General features: G+C 34.1%; 1 protein-coding gene across 3 annotated transcripts in view; it reads right to left on the bottom strand.

Annotated features, from left to right (window-relative positions):
* NEK1 (NIMA related kinase 1) overlaps positions 1-22,910 on the bottom strand; it is a 113,045-nt gene that overhangs the window by 84,487 nt on the left and 5,648 nt on the right. For all 3 annotated transcript variants that reach the window (XM_090288859.1, XM_090288858.1, XM_090288857.1), the window contains exons 2-11: positions 19,381-19,531; positions 18,901-18,997; positions 15,394-15,491; positions 13,148-13,231; positions 10,569-10,636; positions 10,350-10,436; positions 9,532-9,586; positions 6,888-7,088; positions 5,983-6,043; positions 1,785-1,936 (exon numbers count right to left, since the gene is read on the bottom strand). In XM_090288859.1, coding sequence (XP_090144985.1) covers positions 1,785-1,936; positions 5,983-6,043; positions 6,888-7,088; positions 9,532-9,586; positions 10,350-10,436; positions 10,569-10,636; positions 13,148-13,231; positions 15,394-15,491; positions 18,901-18,997; positions 19,381-19,497 — 1,020 coding nt within the window. In that variant the 5' untranslated portion in view covers positions 19,498-19,531. The remainder of the gene's footprint in view (positions 1-1,784; positions 1,937-5,982; positions 6,044-6,887; positions 7,089-9,531; positions 9,587-10,349; positions 10,437-10,568; positions 10,637-13,147; positions 13,232-15,393; positions 15,492-18,900; positions 18,998-19,380; positions 19,532-22,910) is intronic.

Raw genomic sequence — 22,910 nt, forward strand, 5'->3', positions numbered from 1 at the left:
CTCGGATGAAGACTTCTCACCTAAGGCATACTGGCATGAGTACAAAATTGCATCGTGTCTCCAAAATATTCAAAAGGCCATAAAGGAGATGAAGAGTGAGACTTTGAATGCCAGCTGGGAAAAATTGTGGCCAGAAGTGGTCCATGATTACAAGGATTGTCTCCTGATCAAATCCATCACTCAGCGGTGGATAAGGCTGTGAAGCTGGCAAAAATACTGGGAGGAGAGGGCTTCAGTGACATGACTACTGAAGATGTATATACCCTGATCAATGTGCACTCTCAGTCGTTGACGGACGAAGACCTGGATGGGCTAAGTCAGCAAGTGAAGAAAAGGATGAGGAACAAGATGAACAACGGGTTGAAGAAGAGGAGGAGGTTGGCCCAACACTTGATCATCTTGCAACCATGGTCAGAATGGCCAAAGAACTTCAACGAGTGGCTGAAGAATGGGACTCCCATATGGTTTGTTCGTTGCAGTTTGCAAATTAAATCGACAGTGCCATGTAAGTTTACAAAAACATTCTCAATCAGAAGAAGCAGCGCCAGCAACTCCCCATAACTATGTTCATCACTCAAACGAAGAGGTCGGTTACACCTACGCCTTTAGCGGAAGTAGAAGTTACAGACGAGGCCGAAGATATTACTGCACCACCTGAAGAAGCACCTGATGAAGAGGTGCCTTTAGAAGAGCTGTAATGCTCTTCTTTGCTGTGCAGTACATTCATCTCATCTTCATCACCTTCATCATCATTAGTACTGCACAGCTAATTCATCATCTTCATCATTCAAGTTGCAGTATACCTCAGTGGTGAGTAACCATATAAAATTTTACAGTACTGTATACATATGTTGTTAAAGTTACCTAGGTTTAAGTGTGTAGAATATGTTTAAGAACATAAGTAGTGTTTATAAAAGTGTGGAAAAGGTTAATAAGGGAGTGGGAAAGGTTAATAAGGGACTGGGAACGGTTTATAAGTGTATGGGAAGGGTTTATAAAGCCTTAAATATATATATATAAATACTAAAATAAATGTAAGGTTCCTACTTCGTGGATTTTCACCTATCGTGGGGTGTGTGTGTCTAGAACGTAATACCCACGATAAGTGAGGGAATACTGTATAACAGGTGATTTAGTCTAGTGGTGATTTAGTCTAGTGGCGAAAGTATCAAAGCCTGGAGAAGGGGCAGGGGAGGCGGGCAGGAAAGAGGCTGGCAGTGAGAAAGGAACCGCCTCCCTCATTCCATTCCTAGACTCAGCAGTATTAACGGATTAGAAAAAAAAAGTCACCAAGTAAGAGAGCTGCCAGTGTGTTGAGAGACAAGGCAGGCTTCAGAACAAAAGCAGTGAGGGCAATCTTTAGAAGTTCAGAATACAAGGGATTTTGTTGACACTCACTGTAAGTGGGCTTTGTGGATATATTTGTCTGCTTGTGAATTCTCAAATATAAAAATTTCCCATATTTTTATCAAGTGTATCACAGATATTTACTTGTTTTATGCACAAAAACAAATAGTTCTGCTTAGGTTGTTAAAAAATGATTTCATTTATAGCACTACTTTCTTTTTTGTATCAACTACTTTAGTTAACATATCTACTGAATGTTTATGACTTCTGTTAAGGCTTCTTGATTTTGGAAGACTGGTGAAGCAGAGAACAACAATGTTTTTTTAGTAACTAAATAAAAGCAGTCCTATGAATATCAAGATAGCTGGACCATGCTGTAATAAAATAAGGTCAAAGTGAATTTGTTACTAATGACACAGTTTGTAACATGATCATACCTGTTTATGTTTTTGGAGTGGTTTCTTTTCATGTAATTTTTTATCTCCATATTTCTTATATGTTAAAGGCACTCCATATTTAGCAGCAGGCTTTGTAATTTTCTGAGCAGACAACCCAGAAGCCAAGCTTTGTCCTGAGGCTGGTCTTTTTGCTACATGAAAAGATAAAAGAAATTTTTTCCATAGTTCTTTGTTAAATCTTAAATTTTAAAATTCATCAAGATAACACTTTTTCATTTTCATAATCATTGGCAGCATTTAGTTTGAAATTTTTCATTAAATGTATTATTCACTCCTTAGCACATGTCAGTGCCTTCATTGTAACTATTTTATTAAAGCCGCTTCTTGAAAGAAGCAAAAGCCGCACTCCTTTAAGATGCTGAAATGCTACATATAAACAAAGCACATCCCTGAAACTGACTGTGGATAATGACTGCACACATCTGTGAATAAGCTAAAAAGCACTGACCCAAGACTTCAAAGGTGCGAATTGAATGGTATGTGAATTAACATCTCAATAAAGCCGTTAAAGATAAATTTTGAAAAGAACATTCACTGTTTTAGAAATTACTTTCAATATCAGAATATAAACTTAAAGAACTGCTAAACATTAATTCTATCTCTATGAGAAGCTTAATATAGTCTTCGTAAATAGTCTGAATGTCTATACCACAGACTTATTGAAGAACAAACACTTTAAAACAGCCATTATGCCTAAGGATCCCATGAAACTGGTACCTTTGTATACGCCTGGTGGGAATATAAATTGGTCAAACTTTCTAAAGGAAATCTATATCAAGAACTATGTTCATGAATTGATTTTAAAGAAGTAACCAGAGAAACAAAAATCTATACACAAGGATAAACCCTGCAGCATTATGTATTAAACTCTTCCTGAAGCCTAGACAAGGTTCTGTCTTAGGATAATGATATATTCAAGAAAAAACAGTTAAACTAAAGTAACTAAAAGGAAGTATAGTCTCTATCAACGCTTACCAAAACCCCTTTTCCTCTAACTATTTTCCACTCTGCTAAGGTGCCTCTCTGCTTAACTTGGCTCATGGCCTAAGTAGCAGCTTTCTTTCTGCTTCTTCTGGCCTGCGACCTCAGGATTTTATCATGTCCTAAATCAATTTAAGTCAATCTCTTTCAACAAGTATTCTTCCTTTTTAGGAAGGGAAAGGAGAGAAAAATTAACTGGTAGTTCACAATGAAATACCACCATTAAACTCAGTTCTTCAAAGAATATTTAGCTGATTAGGAAATAATCATCATATAATATTGTGAATAAAAAGAAACAAATCATTTATAACACGTCCCCAATTTTCAGTTGTTATACACATGTTATCACAGAAAAACAAAACCAAAAAGAACTATGCGTTAAGATTAGAGGTAATTTTTTCTTCTTTTAATTTTTTATAATACATATTATTCATATTCCTTAGTAATCTTATAAAATAAAAAAATAATATCAATTTTATTGGCAGTTTAGAGACTCATAAGTAATTTGGGTTGAAGATATGAGATGGAGTATGTCAGTATAAGGTTTCCAAACATATACTCCAACTGCATCCTGACAGGAACTAGGAAACGTGAAAAAAATTCCCATCAGAGTTCAACTGTATTAATCCAAACCATAGATATACAAAGTCACAACACTGTAACCTGGATACGTGTATTAACATCACCCAAGAAAAACTCTGTATGCCAGAAAAGGGGCAAGAAGCACAAAAGCATAAAAATGAAGAGTCCTGAAAAACTATATGAATAGCACCCATTCACTTTCTAAAGAATTCCTAAGCTGATTCTTGAGCATTTCTCAGGCTCATAGACAAGGCTACCAGTAGGATGAAGCTTAGTATAGGGAGCTGGAGCCCACAAAATATTTATAGGCCCATCAGCAGTACAACTCCTATTTTAGCCCCATGCTATTAAACATTTCATCTACTCAACTCGTTTTACAATGAAATAACTTTCTAACTCCTACACAGGCTTACCCACGGGGAAAGAATGTGCTGACGTGGGGTGTTTCTGGCCTTTCTGACAATGAGGCTTTTAATGAAGATTTTTGACTTCTCATGAGGCTTTACTTGGACTGCCAAGAGAGACATGCTGATTCCAATGTGTCTGTCCTTGTGAATTTTATTTAGAGGAAACTGATTTTCCAGGAACTGAAAGTCTCTCACAGTGAGGTGAGTCTAAGAGTCTTTAAGAAGAGCTAAGTGTAGCTGGCCTTCCTGAGAATGCATTGCCATACCACTGCCAGCTTACAGAAAACCAGTTTCATGATATATGATCTATTTTTATTAATACGCTCAAACTCATAATGAAGTCGAACATGAAAAACATTATGTTTGAAAAACAATATACTCTTCAAATCTTAAATAATATCAACTGAATTTAGAACGCCATTCTGAAGTCCTTCTATGTAGAAAAAATATAATTTCCCTCTCCCACAAATATATGCATATACATATACACGGTATAAAATCCACACTCACAATGCTACAAATATTGTTGATGGCCACATTAAAAATAAAAAAATTATCCTTGGTCAGGTACCTAACTTCACAGTAATTAATTTTTAATTATAGAATACGAAGTAAAGTAAGTAGTCCCTCTCTATATAGCAGTTCACTTATCGCGGCCTCACTGTATCACGGGACTTTTAAAAATATTACATTTAATTATTTATCACAATTGTTTGCTATATCACAGGATTTTGTGGTACTGTATCCATATGTTGTTAAAGTTACATAGGTTTAAGAGTGTAGAATATGTTTAAGAACATAAGTAGTGTTTATAAAAGTGTGGGAAAGGTTAATAAGGAACTGGGAATGGTTTATAAGTGTGTGGGAAGGATTTATAAAGCCTTAAAACATATATAAATACTAAAATAAATGTAAGTTTCCTACTTCGCAGATTTTCACCTATTGCGGGGGGTCTAGAACATAATACCCATGGTAAGTGAGGGAATATTATAGATCTCAAAGAAAAATATTTTACATAAAGATGTACACACTTAGCTAAGACATTTTCTAATATACTATGACAATATTTTCAGAATATCACTTAAGTACTTGATATAGATGAAAAAGTTCAAGACAAACTATTTATTCAAGACAGTGAAACGTAACAAAAGGCTTCTGTATAGATGCATCACATCATGTGTTCCTTGGTCTCACCACAGGTTTCACTCGGTGCAGACGTGCTGGTTTATAAAAACTCTGCCACGTTAATGGAGTGCAAACCCGTCACCAAAGACAGCCAGAGAAGGAACAGATCTACCGCTGAAAAGTGGTCATTAAAATAATGAATCTACGTCTAATGCATATTAACCAATTCACCAATAGAGTTTCAGTACACTGTCTTAAAGCAGCTTTATTTTGGTCATGAAGTATAGCATGGCATTGATCAAGCTTTATTTGTTTATCTATAGGCATGTCTTAAACCCTAGGGGCATCCTCAATGTCCTAGAAATGTTTAATACATCACCCATGGATGGCATTTCTTACAGCCCACTATGTAGTCATCACAGACCACTCTGCGTAGCTGGTGCTGCACACTGACAAAGGAAGATGGATGCTGCCTCCAAGCAGGGACTGCTCAGAGACACTCAGCTGAAGGTCATGCCTGAGTGTGGTTATCCCATTAGCACACTGGTCCTTGGTGTGCTGAGGGTGACATCTGAAGGGGAGGCTTCTGTTCAGAAGGCTGACAGTGCAGCACCAGCAGAACAGCAAGTTACAAAGAGACTCCAAATTTTCTCTTCCTCCACTATTGTTTTACTAATTCTTAAAATTTTTTAAAAATTTTCAGTTACAGTTATGAACAATATTATATTAGTTTCAGGTGTATAATCTGGTAATTAATTATTTGTATAACTTACAAAGTTATAAATACTACAAAGTAATAAATCTAGTACCCACCTGGCACCATACACAGTTATTATGATATTATTGACTACATTCCCTGTGCTGTGATTCACAGCTAAAGCAGATTTCATTTCTTTTTAATTCATCGAAAAGTGCTGTATATTGTCATATCACAAATAATTTTAAAATGCATTTTCTCTGTATTAATCTACAATTATCCCAATTTATTATATCTACATATATTGTTGGTATAATGAGTAAATATTACTAATTAGCATAATTAGTATATTAATTACTGCAAACAGGTGAAAGGACTCATTTACCTGGTATAAGCTGTGCTCCAAACTTGGAAAATGTTTTTAGACAAAATTCTTCTGCAATAAGCTTAAGATTGAAAGAGGGGGAAAAAAGTTAGAAAAGATGTTAAATTTCCAAAATAAAAAACTTACCTATTAATCAGTATACATTTCTTCCTTTCTCAGTCACAATTATGCTGTCAAATAAACTATACTGATTAAACCCAAATAATCTATTCACAGAAATTCCCCTCATGCTAACTTTCTCCCAATCTTACCTATGTATTTTTATGACTCATCCAAACAAGCTTTCTTTTCAAATTAACTGAATGCACCACCAAGGCCCCCATACACTGCTCGCCTGTTCTGTATTTTAGTCATTTAACTCAACTGCCTCCTATCTGAAATAACCTCTATATTCTATGTGTATGCATATCCCTTACTTACTTCAAACTGATAAAGAATTACAGTACTTCATTAGCCTTCTCAGATTAACCTCTCAGTTATCTCAGTTTTACTCTGAATCTCCTCAACATCTCCAATGAGTTTTCGCTCTTTTCAATATGTAACTGTAAACATATTTTTGGATAGTGTCAGAACTGAACTGAACTGTAGGACATCCAGCTGGTTATCAGAGAATGGCCTGGTGTGAGGGCAAGCTACCACACAATTGGTGATCAGAAGTCAAGGGTTAAGTGTTGAGAGGAGACACGGAAGGAATGTTTCCCTCCTACAGATTCACAACTGAAGAGCAAATAGGAAGGGGAAGTAATACAGGAATGGAAAGGAGGGTGACTCCAGTATTGTTTGAAAAAAGCATCTATTTCCCCAAAGTTCTGATGTGCTTGCTCTCCTCAAAACTGGGGAGGGCATGTTTGAGTTAGGTACCATAACCCAACTGTTCAATTTAACTCTAAAGTAAAAATACATACCTGAGGTGAGAGAAACTTTTCAATGCGTTTGGCTATAAAACCTTTCTCCAATATGGAGTTGACTGATGGTCTATCCCTAGGATTTCTTTTAAATAACTGAGAGAGCAAACAGCGGAGATCATACGAATAATGCAAAGACACAGGTGGGAAAGATCCAGATATTATCTTCAGTACCAGGTTTTTCATATTGCCAGCTTCAAACTAAAATTTAAAAAAATAAATTAACATATATAAAAATACATAAATTGAAAATGGGAATATCAACAATGACAAATAGTTTATTTCCTATCAATACAGAACAAAAACAAAGTCCTCTTCCAAATATTTTAATTAGCATATGTTCTCTAGAGCAAGGTTCTCTTTATCTTTTTTCCACTTGATTATTTAGAAACATATTTAAAATACCATTCCTCATAATATGTTATAACTTTCTGTAAGATTCTTATTTATTCAAAACATTAAGAGATGGGAGATAAGGAATAATTTAAAGATTTTATAAAAACATGACAATAATAAAGATGGTAAAACAAACAAAAAAACCTGACGGTATTCATTTAAGACTTGCCTTCCTGTGCTTGTACTGTAGTAACTACAACAAGAAATCAATTGCAGAACTAAAAGTATTTTGGGAAAATATAATAAGTAAAAGTACAAATTACTTTTCTTTTAAACACTGCTCATTATTATTATTTTTAAGTGTGTGATGTTCCTAAAAGCCATGGAATCAACAATGTGGCAAATATTCCAAAGGGGAATATAAGTCATATTAATGGGAATACTATATGCTTTATGATTAAACACAATATAAACTCTGCAATTAAAAAACAAAACCAGAGTGGGGCAGTTTAAAATCTAAAGCAGATTTCACTTGAACAGTGTGTAAAATGAAACTATGACATCTTAAGGTGTTCTTAATACTGGGGGTGACAAAAGCAGTTGTTTGTATGAAAAATAATAAAATAATTAATAAATAATAACATAAAAAATGTTTCATGTTCTCACAACTATAAACCTACTTTTGCCCCACCCCATTTATACATTAGGAAAACAAAACATGTTATAAGTTAGGCATTGCTGACTATACCAATTATAAAATATTTCTCTTAAATGTTGACTTCTCCTAACACATTTAAAATGTCATTCAGTTTATTACAATTTGAATATAATTCAATTGTCTAGAAATATCTATGTATGTAAGAAGAAATCTTTTTTTTTTTAAGATTTTATTTATTAATTTTTAGAGAGAGGGTAAGGGAGGGAGAAAGAGAGGGAGAGAAACATCAATGAATGGTTGCCTCTTGCTTACCCCCAACTGGGGACCTGACCTGCAACCCAGGCATGTGCCCTGACTGGGAATCTAACTGGCAACACCTTGGTTCGCAGGCCGGTCCTCAATCCACTAAGCCACACCAGCCAGGGCCAAGAAGAAATCTTAAATGCAGAAAGATATGTTACTCTATTCCTTCACTACAAAGAATTAACAAATTTTTCATAAATAAAGATTAGTGAATTATTTCATTTCATATGTCCACTTAAGAGTAAACAATTCCAAAATATAGAAGCAATGGTGACAATTAAATAATTAAAAACAAAGCAAAACAAATATCTGATTTATGCTTAAGATGACTGCCACAGAAAAACTGAACAATTCCTTCAAATACAGATCTAATAACCACCATCACTATTCATCTGGCAGTCTATAATTTTTTCCTTAAGAGACAAAAATAAAATCTAAAGCAATACAGAAGAGTACTCAAACATTAAGAAAAAACACACAATAATGAAAAATACTGCTCAAATAACATTATGCAATAAAAAACAGGCTATAAAACTGCCTATTCAAATGTAATCAAACTTCTGAGGGGCAAAACAAAACAGAACAAAACTCATTTTATAAATTATTCTAGAATAAAGCCTAGAAGGAAATGAAAAATATTACAAGTAGTCATTACTGTTTGAAAACATTGCTTTTGATATTTACTCACTCCTTTACATTTTTATGTATTAAGTTTTCTATAATGAAAATACACTATTGTTTAATCACTGGAAGAAGACTTTTTAAAGAGCAAACTCTGAAATGGAAAGTGATTAAAAATCAACCTATTAAGGACAAGAACTTCCCCTTTTTGGTGAGGTATGTAGCATCTCAAAAGAATCTCAAAGTGAAAATTTTAAGACCTCTTAATTAAAAAGAGTTGTTCAATGATAAAATCTCTTAAAAAATATGTTGGAAAATGTTCCTTAGATAATTTCAATTCCAAACTCAAATAATTTATGTGTTTTGATAATAATTGCTAAAATAAACTAATAAAATTTCTTCAGCTAAAATATCAAATTCATATATGAATTTAACATTAAAAAGATGGCAAATTTACTTGTCTCCCAAAACAGTTTTCTAGAAAAAAAAGTATAAAATATGTATTACAATAAATATATAACATGCAATATGTAAAATATGCATACATATTAAGGGAAAATAAAGTAAAATTTATACATCAGAGAAGTTGAGAAATTTAAAAACTGACATAGAAGAATTTCTAGTACAATGAGGTGATCTGAAAGATGCATATGACTTTTAAAAACTAAAAATATTATAGTCACTTTTTGACATAAATTTTAAAATATTTCAGAAACTTCTACTTACAGCATGTTTCAGCGTGCACATCTCATAAAGGACACATCCCAGAGCCCAAATGTCACTAGAAAACATGAATAAAAATTTTTTTGTAAGCATCAGTTTACTTAATTTTCTTTTCATTTAAAGAAAATAATACCAATATGAAAATGCTTTGCAAAAATGTGTTCTATAAAACAAGTCCTTTAAAATTTAAAATTCCAACCATAACTAAATGATGAAAGCATTTATCCCACATGAGAAAAACAATGGCTGTCCATAGAAAGCATACAAAATAGTTCCCAGTGCAGAGAAAATCTTCAATAAATATTAACTGTTATAATTCAATAGAAGGCTACTATTACAAAGAAAAAGACCAAATAAAGCAGTCTATTTCCAAATATAATTTAAATAACATAATTTTTTTCTATAGTTCCTTTAGCATGATAATGAAATAGCTTCTTTACAATTCCCCTATCATATATTAAAAAAAATATGTGTGACCCTGGCCAGGTGGCTCAGTTGGTTGGAGTATCGTCCTCTACACCAAAAAGTTGCAGGTTCAATTCCAAGTCAGAGTACATTGAACCACGGCTGCAAATTCAATCCCTGGTTGGGGTGTGTACAGGAGGCAACTGACTGATGTTTCTCTCTCTCTCTCTGCCCTCCCTTCCTCTCTCTCTCAAATCAATAAAAGGCTATCCTTGAATGAGGATTTAAAAAAGAAAATGTGCGCGTGTGTATATACATACGTATAGTATTGAATTTTAGAATAATATTCTTACGGCTAATAAATACAGTATAACAATGATTTAAAGAAAACATACATGTAATAATATCTTAAATACCTTTTATTATTGTAAGGTTTGTTTTCACAGATTTCAGGTGACAAGTAGTATGGGGTCCCTATGCAAGTTCGAGCCAGTTCCACAGTACTGGGACAAAATGAGAATTATTGGAGAAGCTTAATTAAGATACTTAAAGGTATAAATTATCACAAAGACATCATCATGAATTAATATTTCAATGAAAACATATCAAAACAAAGTTTAAAACTGGTATTTTACCTATTAAGAACTCTAGCAATTCCAAAATCTCCAAGTTGTATTGTCCCATCTTTGGTTAAAAATATATTCTATAAGAGAGAAAAAAAAGCAGAATTATCATTACAGTTCAGTTCTGAGTCACCTTTTTTGATAAAAATGCAGTTTAAAAAAAATGCTAGGATAACTCGATAAGGAGACACAGCTAAGATATCTGCACATGCGGTCAGAACAGCCATATCTGCAGAGCGAGACCACCCATAGACTCCTGGCGAAATTCTACTATTGCCAGCAAGGGCATCAATCAGAACAGCATGTACCATCCATAGTTCCTGGACAAATTCCACACTTGGCATCAGGAGTGCCAAGACATTTATCAAAAAGACCCAGAAGGGAGGAGTACACCACTTTCCAGGTATAACTGAGGCAGTTTCCAGACCACTGCTGAGACAGCCGAGCTCCACACACCAGAGTGCTGCTCCATGCCCTCCATGCCATGCTGATCTCCCTTGGCTTCAGCTGCCAGAGGCTCTGCCCTGCTGGTCTGAGGACTTTGCCTGCCCTGCTGCCCACCTGGCTCCAGAGATCCTTCTTTGCAAGACGCTGACAACTCCTTGCCCACCGTGCTATCTCCCAGACCTGCAGACTGAGACTATGGGACTTGGGTTTGTTATCCCCCATTGATTGCTGCATGTGTGCATGCATGCGTGCATGCGCGTGTGTGTGAGAGATAATTCTCTTAGATTGTTAGTGTGAGTAGGCTATTAATGCATGTTGATGTTCTACTTTGAGTGAACTTGTATTCAATAAAAGCTGAGTGAATAGCATAGTTACTGAAAAAAAAAACGCTAAGATAACTAGATACCCACATGCAAGAGAATGAATGTAAACCCCTTTCTCACACTGTGTACAAATATTAACTCAAAGTGGACTCTAAACCTAAATACAATAATTACAACTATAAAACTTCTAGAGGAAAATAGAGAAATAAATCTTCATTGGATTAGTGCAGATCCCTGGGCACCATCCAAAAAATAAAAATAAATTAAAAATAAAAGCCTTATGAAATAGATTTAAAAAATTTTTTATATTTCCAATCATTTACCCAACTATTTTGGAATTTTTAAATACAGAACTCCAATACATTTATAAATACAGAACTGCAATACTCTATCAAACAGTGAGGTCAAGAGTTTGTAGAACAACATGAATTAAAATTCCATCTGTATCAGTCAGGAGACTTGAATCATGCACATGATCACAGCTAAAAATATTACAAAGTGGGGCTGATGGGGATGGAGTAAATGGGATAAAATGAGACTGGGTGGCAGGGCATTAGGGGGCAGGAAAAATGGAGTATGGAATTTCCACACAGTTCCTCTTCTTCCCACTATTCACGCCAGGGGTCTTAAGCTATAAAGAAGGTGCAAGTGTGAGATAAGAAGACAGATACTTGTTGGGCCTTAACACAGGCAGCAAACTCCCTCAGTACTCCTCACTCTGGAACTGAAAGAACCTAAGTGAGGCAACCATGAAACCTCTATGCAAAGATGAACGAGCTGTGGGGAAAAACCATACATACAAAGAAATATAATACAAAGAAAAATAGCCAAAAAAATCAGTGGAACAGAAATTCACTCCAGATAGAATTAATATTGTACAACAGTCCAACAAAAACTCCAAAGATGTTAAGAAATTGCAAAGAGATAAATGAAGGGATAAATATCCAAATATCCATTTAAAAAAGCAAGATATTATGAAGGAAGAACGAATCAGAAATAAGAATAGATGTATGTAAAAACCCTTTTTAAAACCCTGAAGAGAACAAAATTATTATTAAAAAATAGATTATATTAAGCACTAGTTTATACAAAATTTAAAAGGTGAGTTGAGGAAATCACCTAGAATGCAACAGAGAGACAGAGTTAAAATATGAAACAAATAAGATATTTGAACAAATAGATTAAGAAGTTCTGCCATGTCTAGAAAAAAATCCAGAAGACAACCATGAAGGTAGTAACAGAGAAATAATATTTGAAAAAATATAGCAAAACACTTTCCAAAACATTTTCTGGGAAATATACCTTCTCAGATTAAAAGAACATAGCATAATGAATAAAAACTGGGTCTCATGAATGAGCAACACTGAAATTTCATAATAATGGAGACAGAATATCCTAAATTCTTCCAGAGAGAAGAAAGAAGGATAAGAAATAATATTGGCTTTAAATTCCTAAACAACAAGTAGAAGCCGAGAGACAAATGAGCAATATCTTCAAAATTATGTAGAGAAATAATTTCCAACCTAGAAATTTATATCCAAATTATCGTTAAAGAAAACAGAAAAATGTCATCTCAATAAATAAACCTTCCACCATCCATTTTTTTGTATATTTTTCTGTTAGAATGAGAAAGTAAATCAAGGAAGAGGAAATAGGCAGGAGATGTAATACAGATGCTGTTGAAGACTTCTAGGATTAGAGTGCAGGGAGAAAATAGATAATCTGATGCAGACTGACTTGGGTTCAAGAATTTTGGCCCAAGACAATGCTGGTTCCATGTTCATATCCATTCAGAAGATATTGGTAACAGAATAAACATACCTGTGATTTTATGTCTCGATGAAGAATTTTTCTATCATGTACATGTTTCAGGGCTAAACATATCTGTACAAACCAGTCCAAAATCTAGAGGGGGAAATGAGACTTGTTATTTCTTTTAAAATCTACATTTCACAGTACTCTTTCCTTGACCACTAAAAGGACTCAGGAATAGTTGGAAACAAAATCCTTTATAAATTTTTAGGCTCTAATTTATTTTTAATTTGTAGTTACTAACATTACATAAATATTCAAGTCAACTGACATATTATGTACAAGGCACATACAAATGGTTATTTTTTTAAGATTTTGTTTATTTTTAGAGAGAGAGGAAGGAAGAAAGACAGGGAGAGAAACATCAATGTGTGGTTGCCTCTCACACACCCCCAATTGGGGACCTGTCCCGCAACCCAAGCATGTGCCTTGATCGGGAATCAAACAATCAACCCTTTGATTCACAGGCTGGTGTTCAATCCACTAAGCCACACCAGCCAGGGCTGGCACATACTCATTTTACTAAGAGACTGCTACTGAGGCATCTCTTATAAATCTGAAAATGAAAAGAAATTTCTAGAGAGAAGTAAAAAGTAGAAATAATTTATATTTTATGATAATGGGTGACTGTCTTTAAAGTATATCCTTTTTTTTCTATAATGCTTTTTTTATTTTACATGAATAAAAATCATGAGAGGATAAAATCAGGCTGGAAACTTGGACAACAGTTCTTCCTTTTTTCTCTCCCCACATTTATTATGTATAAGCACATTTTGGAATTGGCCACTTGAAAGTAAAAGGCTTAATTTATTCTTCAGACCATACAAAAATAATTCCAAGTAGTTGGCATTTTGAAACACAAAATTATATGCAATAATGAAAGAAAACGTAAGTTAACTTTTTATAATCTTTGATTAAATCAGGACTTTCAAAACATGACACAAATGCTCAAGTCACAAGAAACAAGAATGAGGAAGCTGACACTATAAAATTTAATGCATGTGCATGACAAAATACATAATCAAGCTTCATAATTTTATGAGAAAATATCAGCAACATAATCAATAGACCATTAATTCTCTAATATGTACAAGTTCTTCCAAATCACTGAGAAAAATACTGGCAGCCAAAACAAGAAGTGGACAAAATATTGGAAGGCAAATGGCAGAGGGAAAAAACACCAAGAAACATGTACACAAAATATTAACCTCCCTCTAAATTATAAAATAAAGATTAAAAAATACCATCTGAACTTGACAAAAAGGAAATAGTACACAACGGTGATCAGAATGTGGGGAAAGAGGACTTTGCATACCATATTTGTGGGAAAGTTAATTACGGTCATTTTGCAAAGTATGCAAAAATTTTAAATTCATATACCATTTGAAAGAAAAAATTGTAATTTCGAACTTATCCTACAGATACAATATCACAAATACAAAAGAGTGTGTACAAGGATATTTACCCCAGCACTGTGTGTCAGAGAGAAAAAAAACGAACAACCTAAATGTCCATCAAAGGGCCTGGCTCAATATATTGTGATACCCCTGTACTTAAAATACTATGCAGCCACTGAAAAGAATGTAGTTCTCTGTACACTGTTAAGTGAAAAAAAGAAAGTTGCAGAATAGTATGCACAGCATACTCCTATGTTTTAAAGTATATGTTTATGTGTATTACATATCTGAACTCTATATAACTGTGAATGAGTGTGTGGTGTGTGTAAGAAGGAAAGAAAGAATAAAGGGAGGAAATATAGAAGGATAGCTACCAATCAGGTAACAGTGCTTAAGGGAAAAAATTTTTCAGAAAACAGAATGAAAGGTAAGTAATAAGCTTTTCTTTTTACTATTACCTCTTCAGTAATTGTAAAAGAATAAGTATTACATTAAAATAACCTAATATTAATTTTTAAAATTAGTTGTCTTAAAAAAGGCAAGCCACCCAGTTTAGTTCAATAGATAATTACTAAAGACTAGAAATTTTTAGGATCCTTTTCATATTCACAAACCTGCTTTTGCTCCACCCTGTATATTATACATAAAACAATATATAGACAGGAAATGAGATGGGGAACTGAACTGAGATGGCAACTAATTAGAACAGAAATGTGACTAAGATATTAAAATATGATACTGAACTTAGTAATTACAATCAGCATTTGTAGTTATAAGTAAATATACCTATAAAGAAACTTTTAATTACTTCTGAATAACATTATGGAGTAAGAGTCAATGTCCTACATGCTAACTCACCTGGTCCTCTTGAAATAAAATGCCTTTCTGAGCATTTATTCGTTTAAAAAGATCCCCTCCTTCACAGTAATCCATTACTATGTAGAGAGAGCCATTTTCTACAAAATATAAACATTACATTCCATTTTTTAACATGTGTATCAAAAGCATAGATAAATTAAAGGTACTAAAAGGTGTACTAAAAAGCAGTAATTAATTAATTGTGTTCCGTTAAACCAAAAACAGAAGCATACTTGAAAGAATTAAAGTGCAAAGTCAAGGTATACTGGTCACACAGATTATACAATAAGTTGGGTTAATAACTCCATCATTAATGATTTTTACTACCAAGGATACACCATCTTACCGGATAGTGGTGTTCACATTGACCCAAACATCTCTGGAATACAGACAATATGTAGACAGATATACAGATATTCCCTGACTCACCATGGGCTACATCCCAAAAAACCCATTTTAAGTTGAAAATGAGGTATGTTAAAAATACATATTTTAATATTATAAATACTTTCATGACTCTCCCCATGGGTAAACACTTCTTAATCCTTCTCTCCATCCTTATTCTTACATAAAGATAAAACTATACTTCCTTCCAAGAAAGGAAAAATGTCTGACATCAATTCTAACATTTACCAAACTACTACTTACTAGAAACCCTGGCTGGTTTGGCTCAGTGGATTGAGTGTCGGCCTGCGAGCTAAGTGTCGCTGGTTCGATCTTCCAGTCAGGGCACATCAGAGAAGGAAAACTCTGACTCCAAAAAACCTCCGCTGCCTTGCGGCATACCTCTTCAGGGGAAAGGCTAAGGGAGTAAACCCCAACAGAAAATCCGGAGCCGGAGTCCCTAAGGCGGTTTGACGTTGTAGTCAACACCGGCTACTCCTGCAGCGCACCTGAAGCCAAGCTGTATTGACTCCGTCTTTCCCTTGGATCCTTCAGCTGCGAAGAGAGGGGGGTCTGCTGCATGGGCAACAGCAGACCCTCCATATCACCCTGCCCAGGCTCTGTAGCTTCAGCTTCACTGGAGAGGACACTCCAGCGTCATCGCAAGATGTCGATTCAACACGGGAGGAGACAGATACCGTGTCACTCCCGAGTCGGACTGCACAGCCATTCTCGGCGGTGCAGATAGACTCTTAAGAAGCTACACCATCGTCTCTCGAGACGGACGGCTGCCGACGACTTACTAGAGAAGCTACTGCAACTCAAATAAGTTGTCCCACTTTTCACGCCTCTCACTATCCTGTGTGCTTATGGCCTTATTTCTAGCAGTATTAATTTCTTGCTTCTTTTGGTGGTATTATTACTTGTAGTGCTAATATTCCCTTCTGATATACAACTTCTAATGTGTCATTAATAGGGAACCTATATGACTGAGCTAATTAAGAAGCTGTTATAACCCCAGTTGGGGCATGTAACCAATCAATGTTTCTCTTTCACATCAATGCCTCTCTCTCTCTCTCTCTCTCTCTCTCTCTCTCTCTCTCTCTCTCTTCCTCTCACTCTAAAATCAATGAAAAAAGAATACAGAAAGAAAACAGTATGGTGGTTATCAGAGAGAAAGGGAGGTTGGGGGAGGTAGTAAAGGAGGTCAAACATATTGTTGCTGAAGAAAGACTTGACTCTGGGTGGTAAACACACAATGCAATGTACAGATGACATATCATCGAATTGTACACTTGAAACATATAGAATTTTATTAACCAGTGTCACCCCAATAAATTTAATAAAAAATGTAAAACAAAAAAGAAGTGAAATAAGCCAGTCAGAGAAAGACAAATACCATATGATCTCACTCATATGTGGAATCTAAAGAACAAACTGAACTAACAAGGAAAATCGAGACAGACTCACAGATGGAGAGCAGGATGACAGGTGGGGGGGGGGGGGGCGGAGGTTGGGGGTGGAGGGACTGAGCAAAAAGGAAAAAGGACTCACAGACATGGACAGCAGTGGGATGATTGCGGGGGAAGGGGAGCATAAGGGGACTAAATGGTAATGAAAAAAATACAATAAAAACTTTTATTTAATGTGAAAATACCTAAAAACAACCTAAGTTTAAGAACAAATTATGATAGAGCCCTAAAATGTATGCAATGGGATACACTGTAGTTATTACACAAAAGCTGTAAAGAATGAGGTGCATCAATATATGACATAGAAAGATATCCGTAAGCTATAAAGTGAAAAAAACAAGGTGCAGAAACATATCCATAGAATCACACTTGTCTTTAAACATTAAAAGTTATATGTGTATGTTTGTACTATGTAGGCACAGAAAATACAGTAAAGCATAACACTGATTTATTAACAATGCTAACCCAAAGGAATGAGGGTGGAGAGGGAGGAACAGAGAACTTAGGGTTCATACATGTCTGTACCTTTCTGATATGTTTACCATGACACATATTCCTTTAAAATTGAATAGCAGCAATAATAAAACTTTATTTAAAGAATGTGCTACATCTTATGAATTATTTAGATGTTTCTATGCGAAGCATTCACATAAATACAAAACATCTGTTGGAGTATTTCTTAATATACTTTCAATTCTTTTAACTTTAAATATTAAGATCTTGGTGATTAAAAAGAACTTAACAACAGATACTGGGGGAAAGATATGTAAAGAAAATTAAAGACAGATAAAGATAAATTTTAAAATGTCCTAGAAAGGAACGATGGTTAATGTTGCATTCCTTCACACAAGGCATACATCCTCATTTCAAGGCCATAATAAGATAAATAAATAATATGAATACTTTATGACTTAAAGTGTTAAATGATCCATATTCTTTTAAAGCATGTTCTATTTTACTAGATACCAAGTTTATCTGGGAGCAAGGATACTTCAGTTCTAATTCAGACTCTGCAACTGGTATATGATGCGAGCTTGAAACAGTCATATAACTATCTTCTCCTTTCAGTCCAGATTATATTGCTGTTTTATAATTTATAGCGACTTATGATAATAATGGGAATGACATCAATCAGATTTCAGTAAGCCACCTTGACCTGCCTTTAGAGAAACTTTGCCTTATCTTAGTTCCTGCATTAACAAAAATAATGGCATATACTTCCAAAACAGCAATACAGCTATGACATTTTAAGAACCTGAGGACAGTTTCAACATATCTCAATATTACAACAATGAGGTAAGTATGCAGGAGGACACTAATAAGTAGAACACTTTCTAAAGATCAGAACATTTTCTCAGTAGCAGTACTGGTAGCACTTAAAAAGACATAAATTACTGTTTCTGCTTTGTCCAAATTCTTGCACTTACCCCATTGCTTCTTTTTAAGAAATCATAGTATTTAACTACACAAGAATGGTGTGGTGTATTCTCCTAGAATCAAGCTGATACTCATATGCATATATATTGAAGCAAAAATTATATACTTTTCTTCCTATGAGCACATTCACAAAAAGATTCCTTATAGAAAAAGTATCTCAAAGTCATCACATGGCTTAGGAGCTTTTAGAACTCTCTTGAGAAATTTATCTGACCTTCAAATGATTCTCTATACTGGACAATATTTGGATGCTTCATGTTCGCCAACACTGCAACTTCTCTCCTTGATTCTTCCCTTTCTTTATTGGACATCTTAAATGGGAGGAAAAAAGAAAATATCAAATTAAACATCACTACACAACCTAAAAGTCTATCAATAAGAGAGTGGTTAAAAAAATAATGATAACAATAAAGCACGGACCAAATAACAAAACACAGAAGTTAAAAGACTGAGCTGAATCAACAAGTAAAAACATTTTAAGAAGTTCAAACTAGATCAAGTTGACATATAAACACAAGCACATATCACAGAAAATAATCTGAAAGGATATATAGACTATTCTGAAATAGGGGCTTTCCCTGGGATGATGGCAGTCTTCCACCTGAGGTTATACATTGCCATATATTTTTTAAATCTCTAACAATGAGCACTTTTGTAACTTAAATAACCAAATGAAAAATACTTGTATACTTACTCTTGAGATATTAATTTCCTTGATAACATACTGTCTGCCATCTTCTGTAGATTTAACAAGAATGGCTTTTCCAAATGAACCTTCTCCAATCTTCTGTAGTCTATCATACTTCTCCATGGTTCTTTTTCTAAGGCATCGTAACTGGTATGAGCTAGACATACACAAAAGTAATAATTAACAGAGCTAAGCATGTCTTCTGTAACAATTATAATGTTTTATTTAAAATATAATTCCTTTATCATTTGTTTACTTAAAAAGAATATTTTAAATATTTATTGCAGGTTAAAAAAACTTTATCTCAGTTTTACTCATGCAACCTAATTATAGCTAAAGAGAGAAAAACTGTGACATTTCAATTTTATTAAGAATGCTTTGTAAAGTCAAATACTGTATATACTTAACGTATATGTAGAGAGGAGAAAACTTTTTCTCGTATTAATTAATTAGCAGCACTACTTTATTATCTCTAATAAGAATGAAAACTTAGTAAGACTATCTCCCAAAGTTATTTAACTAATCCCCTATTAGACATTTAAATTATTTACATTTGCTAGTCTAAAAAAACTTCAGATAAAATTTCTATATGTACATTTTTACATACTTAATATAAAAATTCCTTAGGATAAATTCCTAGCCCAAAGAATATGAATATGTTAGTTTTCAAACATATTGCAACCCTGACTGGATGGCTCAGCTGGTTGGAGCATTGCGCCGTACACCAAAAGATTCCCTAGTCCTGTTACAGGAGGTAACCAATTGATGTTTCTCTCTCACATTGATGTCCCACTCTTCCTCTCTCTCTAAAATCAATCAACATATACTTGAGTAAGGATTAAAAAAAAAAAAAGAGCGAGAATATATTGGTTAATTGTCGTATGGAAATGTCTAATAATTTATGTCCTAACCAGCAGTGTATAAAAATGCCTACTCCTAGGTACTTTATCAACACTGGTTATTCTTTTCTAAAATCTTTGAGAGGCAATAAAGCATAGTAGTTAAAGAGCAATGAAACCTTGGAGTCAGAGAACCTGAGCTTAAATCCTGGCTTTATTACTTACTTGTTATGTGACCTTGGACAAGTTACTCATCTTCATGTGCCTCAGTTTGTTCATCTGTGATATGTGGATAAAAACAGTATGTACTTACAGAATTGTTGGGAAGGTTAAATTCAGCAATGTACTAAGAACAGTGCTGGCATATAATGAGCACAGTGTCACTATCAGTTGCTTTTGTTATTTATTACGTTTGATGGGGAAAATGGTGTCTCATTTTTAGTTGAATTTATTTTGCATACCAGTGAATTTGAAAAATGCATCTGTTTATTGAACATTTATTTGTATTTCTGATCTTTTGAATTCTTCATTCATGTTCTTTGTCCATTTTCTACTAAGACAGCCTTTTAAAAATTGATTTGTAAAAGTTCCTTTAATGAACATGTGAGCCCTTCTCTGTCACAAATTATTTTTGCCTTACATGTGCTATTTGCTTTTCAATTTTATTTAAATACAAAAGTAAGATACAAATAAATTTTTCAATCTTTTCTTTATATTTCTGCCTTTGGTATAATTAGACCCTTACCATACCAAGGTATTTGATTAAGGTCATTAGTAGCTTTAGCAACAGTAATTTCAGGAGACTAGTGGGGGACAGAAGCCAAATATGCTGGATAGTAAAAGCTTTAAAAAGTGAAAGGGAGGAGAGAGGAAAGGAGAAGGAGAGAGAAAGAATGAATCACAAAAACAATCATTAGCACTGCCTACTGGCAAGGTGATAATTACTGTAGAGATAAATGAATTCACTATGTTAATCTAAAACTAATAAGTATTTACTTCACCTAATTTGCTCTCTTCTGTTTCCACTCAGAGCAAGCAGGCTTTCTATGTATGATTCTCTTGTAGGAGAAAATGGGCTTGTTGTGAAGACTATATTAAAATTTCTATGACAGTTTACCATATTTTTCATTGTAAATGAACAAAATCCATTTTTTCATTTCACCTATCAACACTAAAATTTGTTTAATTTTGTTTTGCCTCTAAAAAATGATCCAACTTCCTTAAATGACAACATTCATATTCTGGGTCTATAACACTAAAGGCCAGAATCCAGCCTGTTGTAAAATCAATGGGATAATTATTCCTTATAAAATTTTGTGGGAAGAGCTTTCTTCTACCTTAGAAAACATTATAACCTGACAGCAAATTCACAACTATCAACAACTGAATCTAAAAAATAAAAAGAAAATCCAACCAAGCAAACCAGAATAGGAACAGAATCATAGATATGGGGATCGTCTGGAGGGTTATCAGCTGGGAGGGGGGAGGGGAAGAAGTGGGGAAATGGTGCAGGGATTAAGAAGCATAATCGGTTGGTACAAAACAGACAGGGGGAAGTTAAGAATAATACAGAAAAGGGTGAAGCCAAAGAACTTATATGCATGACCCATGGACATGAACTAAGGTGGGTGGGATTGCTGGAGGGAAGGGGGGTACTGGGCAGAGGGGAGCAAAGGGGAGAAAAATTGAAACTATTATAACAACATAATCAATAAAATATGCTTTAAAAAAAAGGAAACATTATAACCATTTTCCATTACAAATTTTCTGTAAGAAAATGACAAGGCTTTTAGCAACTTTAAGAGAAACAATAAATTAACTATTACAATAGCACTACAACATTATCAGTAAGTTAAAGTAGAAAAGTCATTTCGAACACTTTCAATCTAACCATGATCAAATAGCACAATATAATGGCTATCTGGGCACCAGCCAGAATTTAATGATTTCTTGAGGACATGAAAGTATATTATATTACTATTCTATTTAGAAAAAAAGTCAAGATAAACTCATCTTAGAAAACTAAATTTTATAAGTCAAATTACATAAAATAATAACCACATAATGAGATTATTTCACAGCCATCATTATTTTGTAACTTTTGCCAAGAAAGAAAAATTAAATTAGTCAATTTGGCCCTGCCTCAAAATTTAGTTGCCAGTTCCTTTCAAAGGACCACAGTAACAAGATGGAAGTTCTAAGAGTTTCTAGTATTGTATTCTGATGCTTTCAGCATCTTTATTGAGCATTGTGGTTCTGACAACTCAGTTGGATAGAATCTACTGCCCCTGGTGGAGAATGATGACTCTGATTGTCATCAAATAATGTCAAGTGCAGACACCTTTATGAACAACGAAAGACGTAGTTGAGAGTTTCAGAGCAACTGACAACCCCTCCTTTTCTGCAGAGTCCACACCAGACTAATGTAATAGTACACTAGAGAAAGCAAAAGAGAAAACACGAAAGATTACTTTCAGAGTCTTACAACATATTTAATTAAGGTACTTATTTCCTAGTTGTGAGACTTCTCAGCTGAATTATACTCCTGGAAGACTTTCAAACCAAATGAAATAAAAGATAAAATGTATTATAGGGTTACATATCCAAAATCGTTACAACATGTAACCGAAGAAAGACAAAAATCCTGTTCTAATTTCATTACTGTAATAAACTCAAATCAGAAATAAACATTTGCCC

This window comes from Furipterus horrens, unplaced genomic scaffold (assembly GCF_987537825.1).
Source record: "Furipterus horrens unplaced genomic scaffold, mFurHor1.1.pri manual_scaffold_10, whole genome shotgun sequence".
NCBI lineage: Eukaryota > Metazoa > Chordata > Mammalia > Chiroptera > Furipteridae > Furipterus > Furipterus horrens.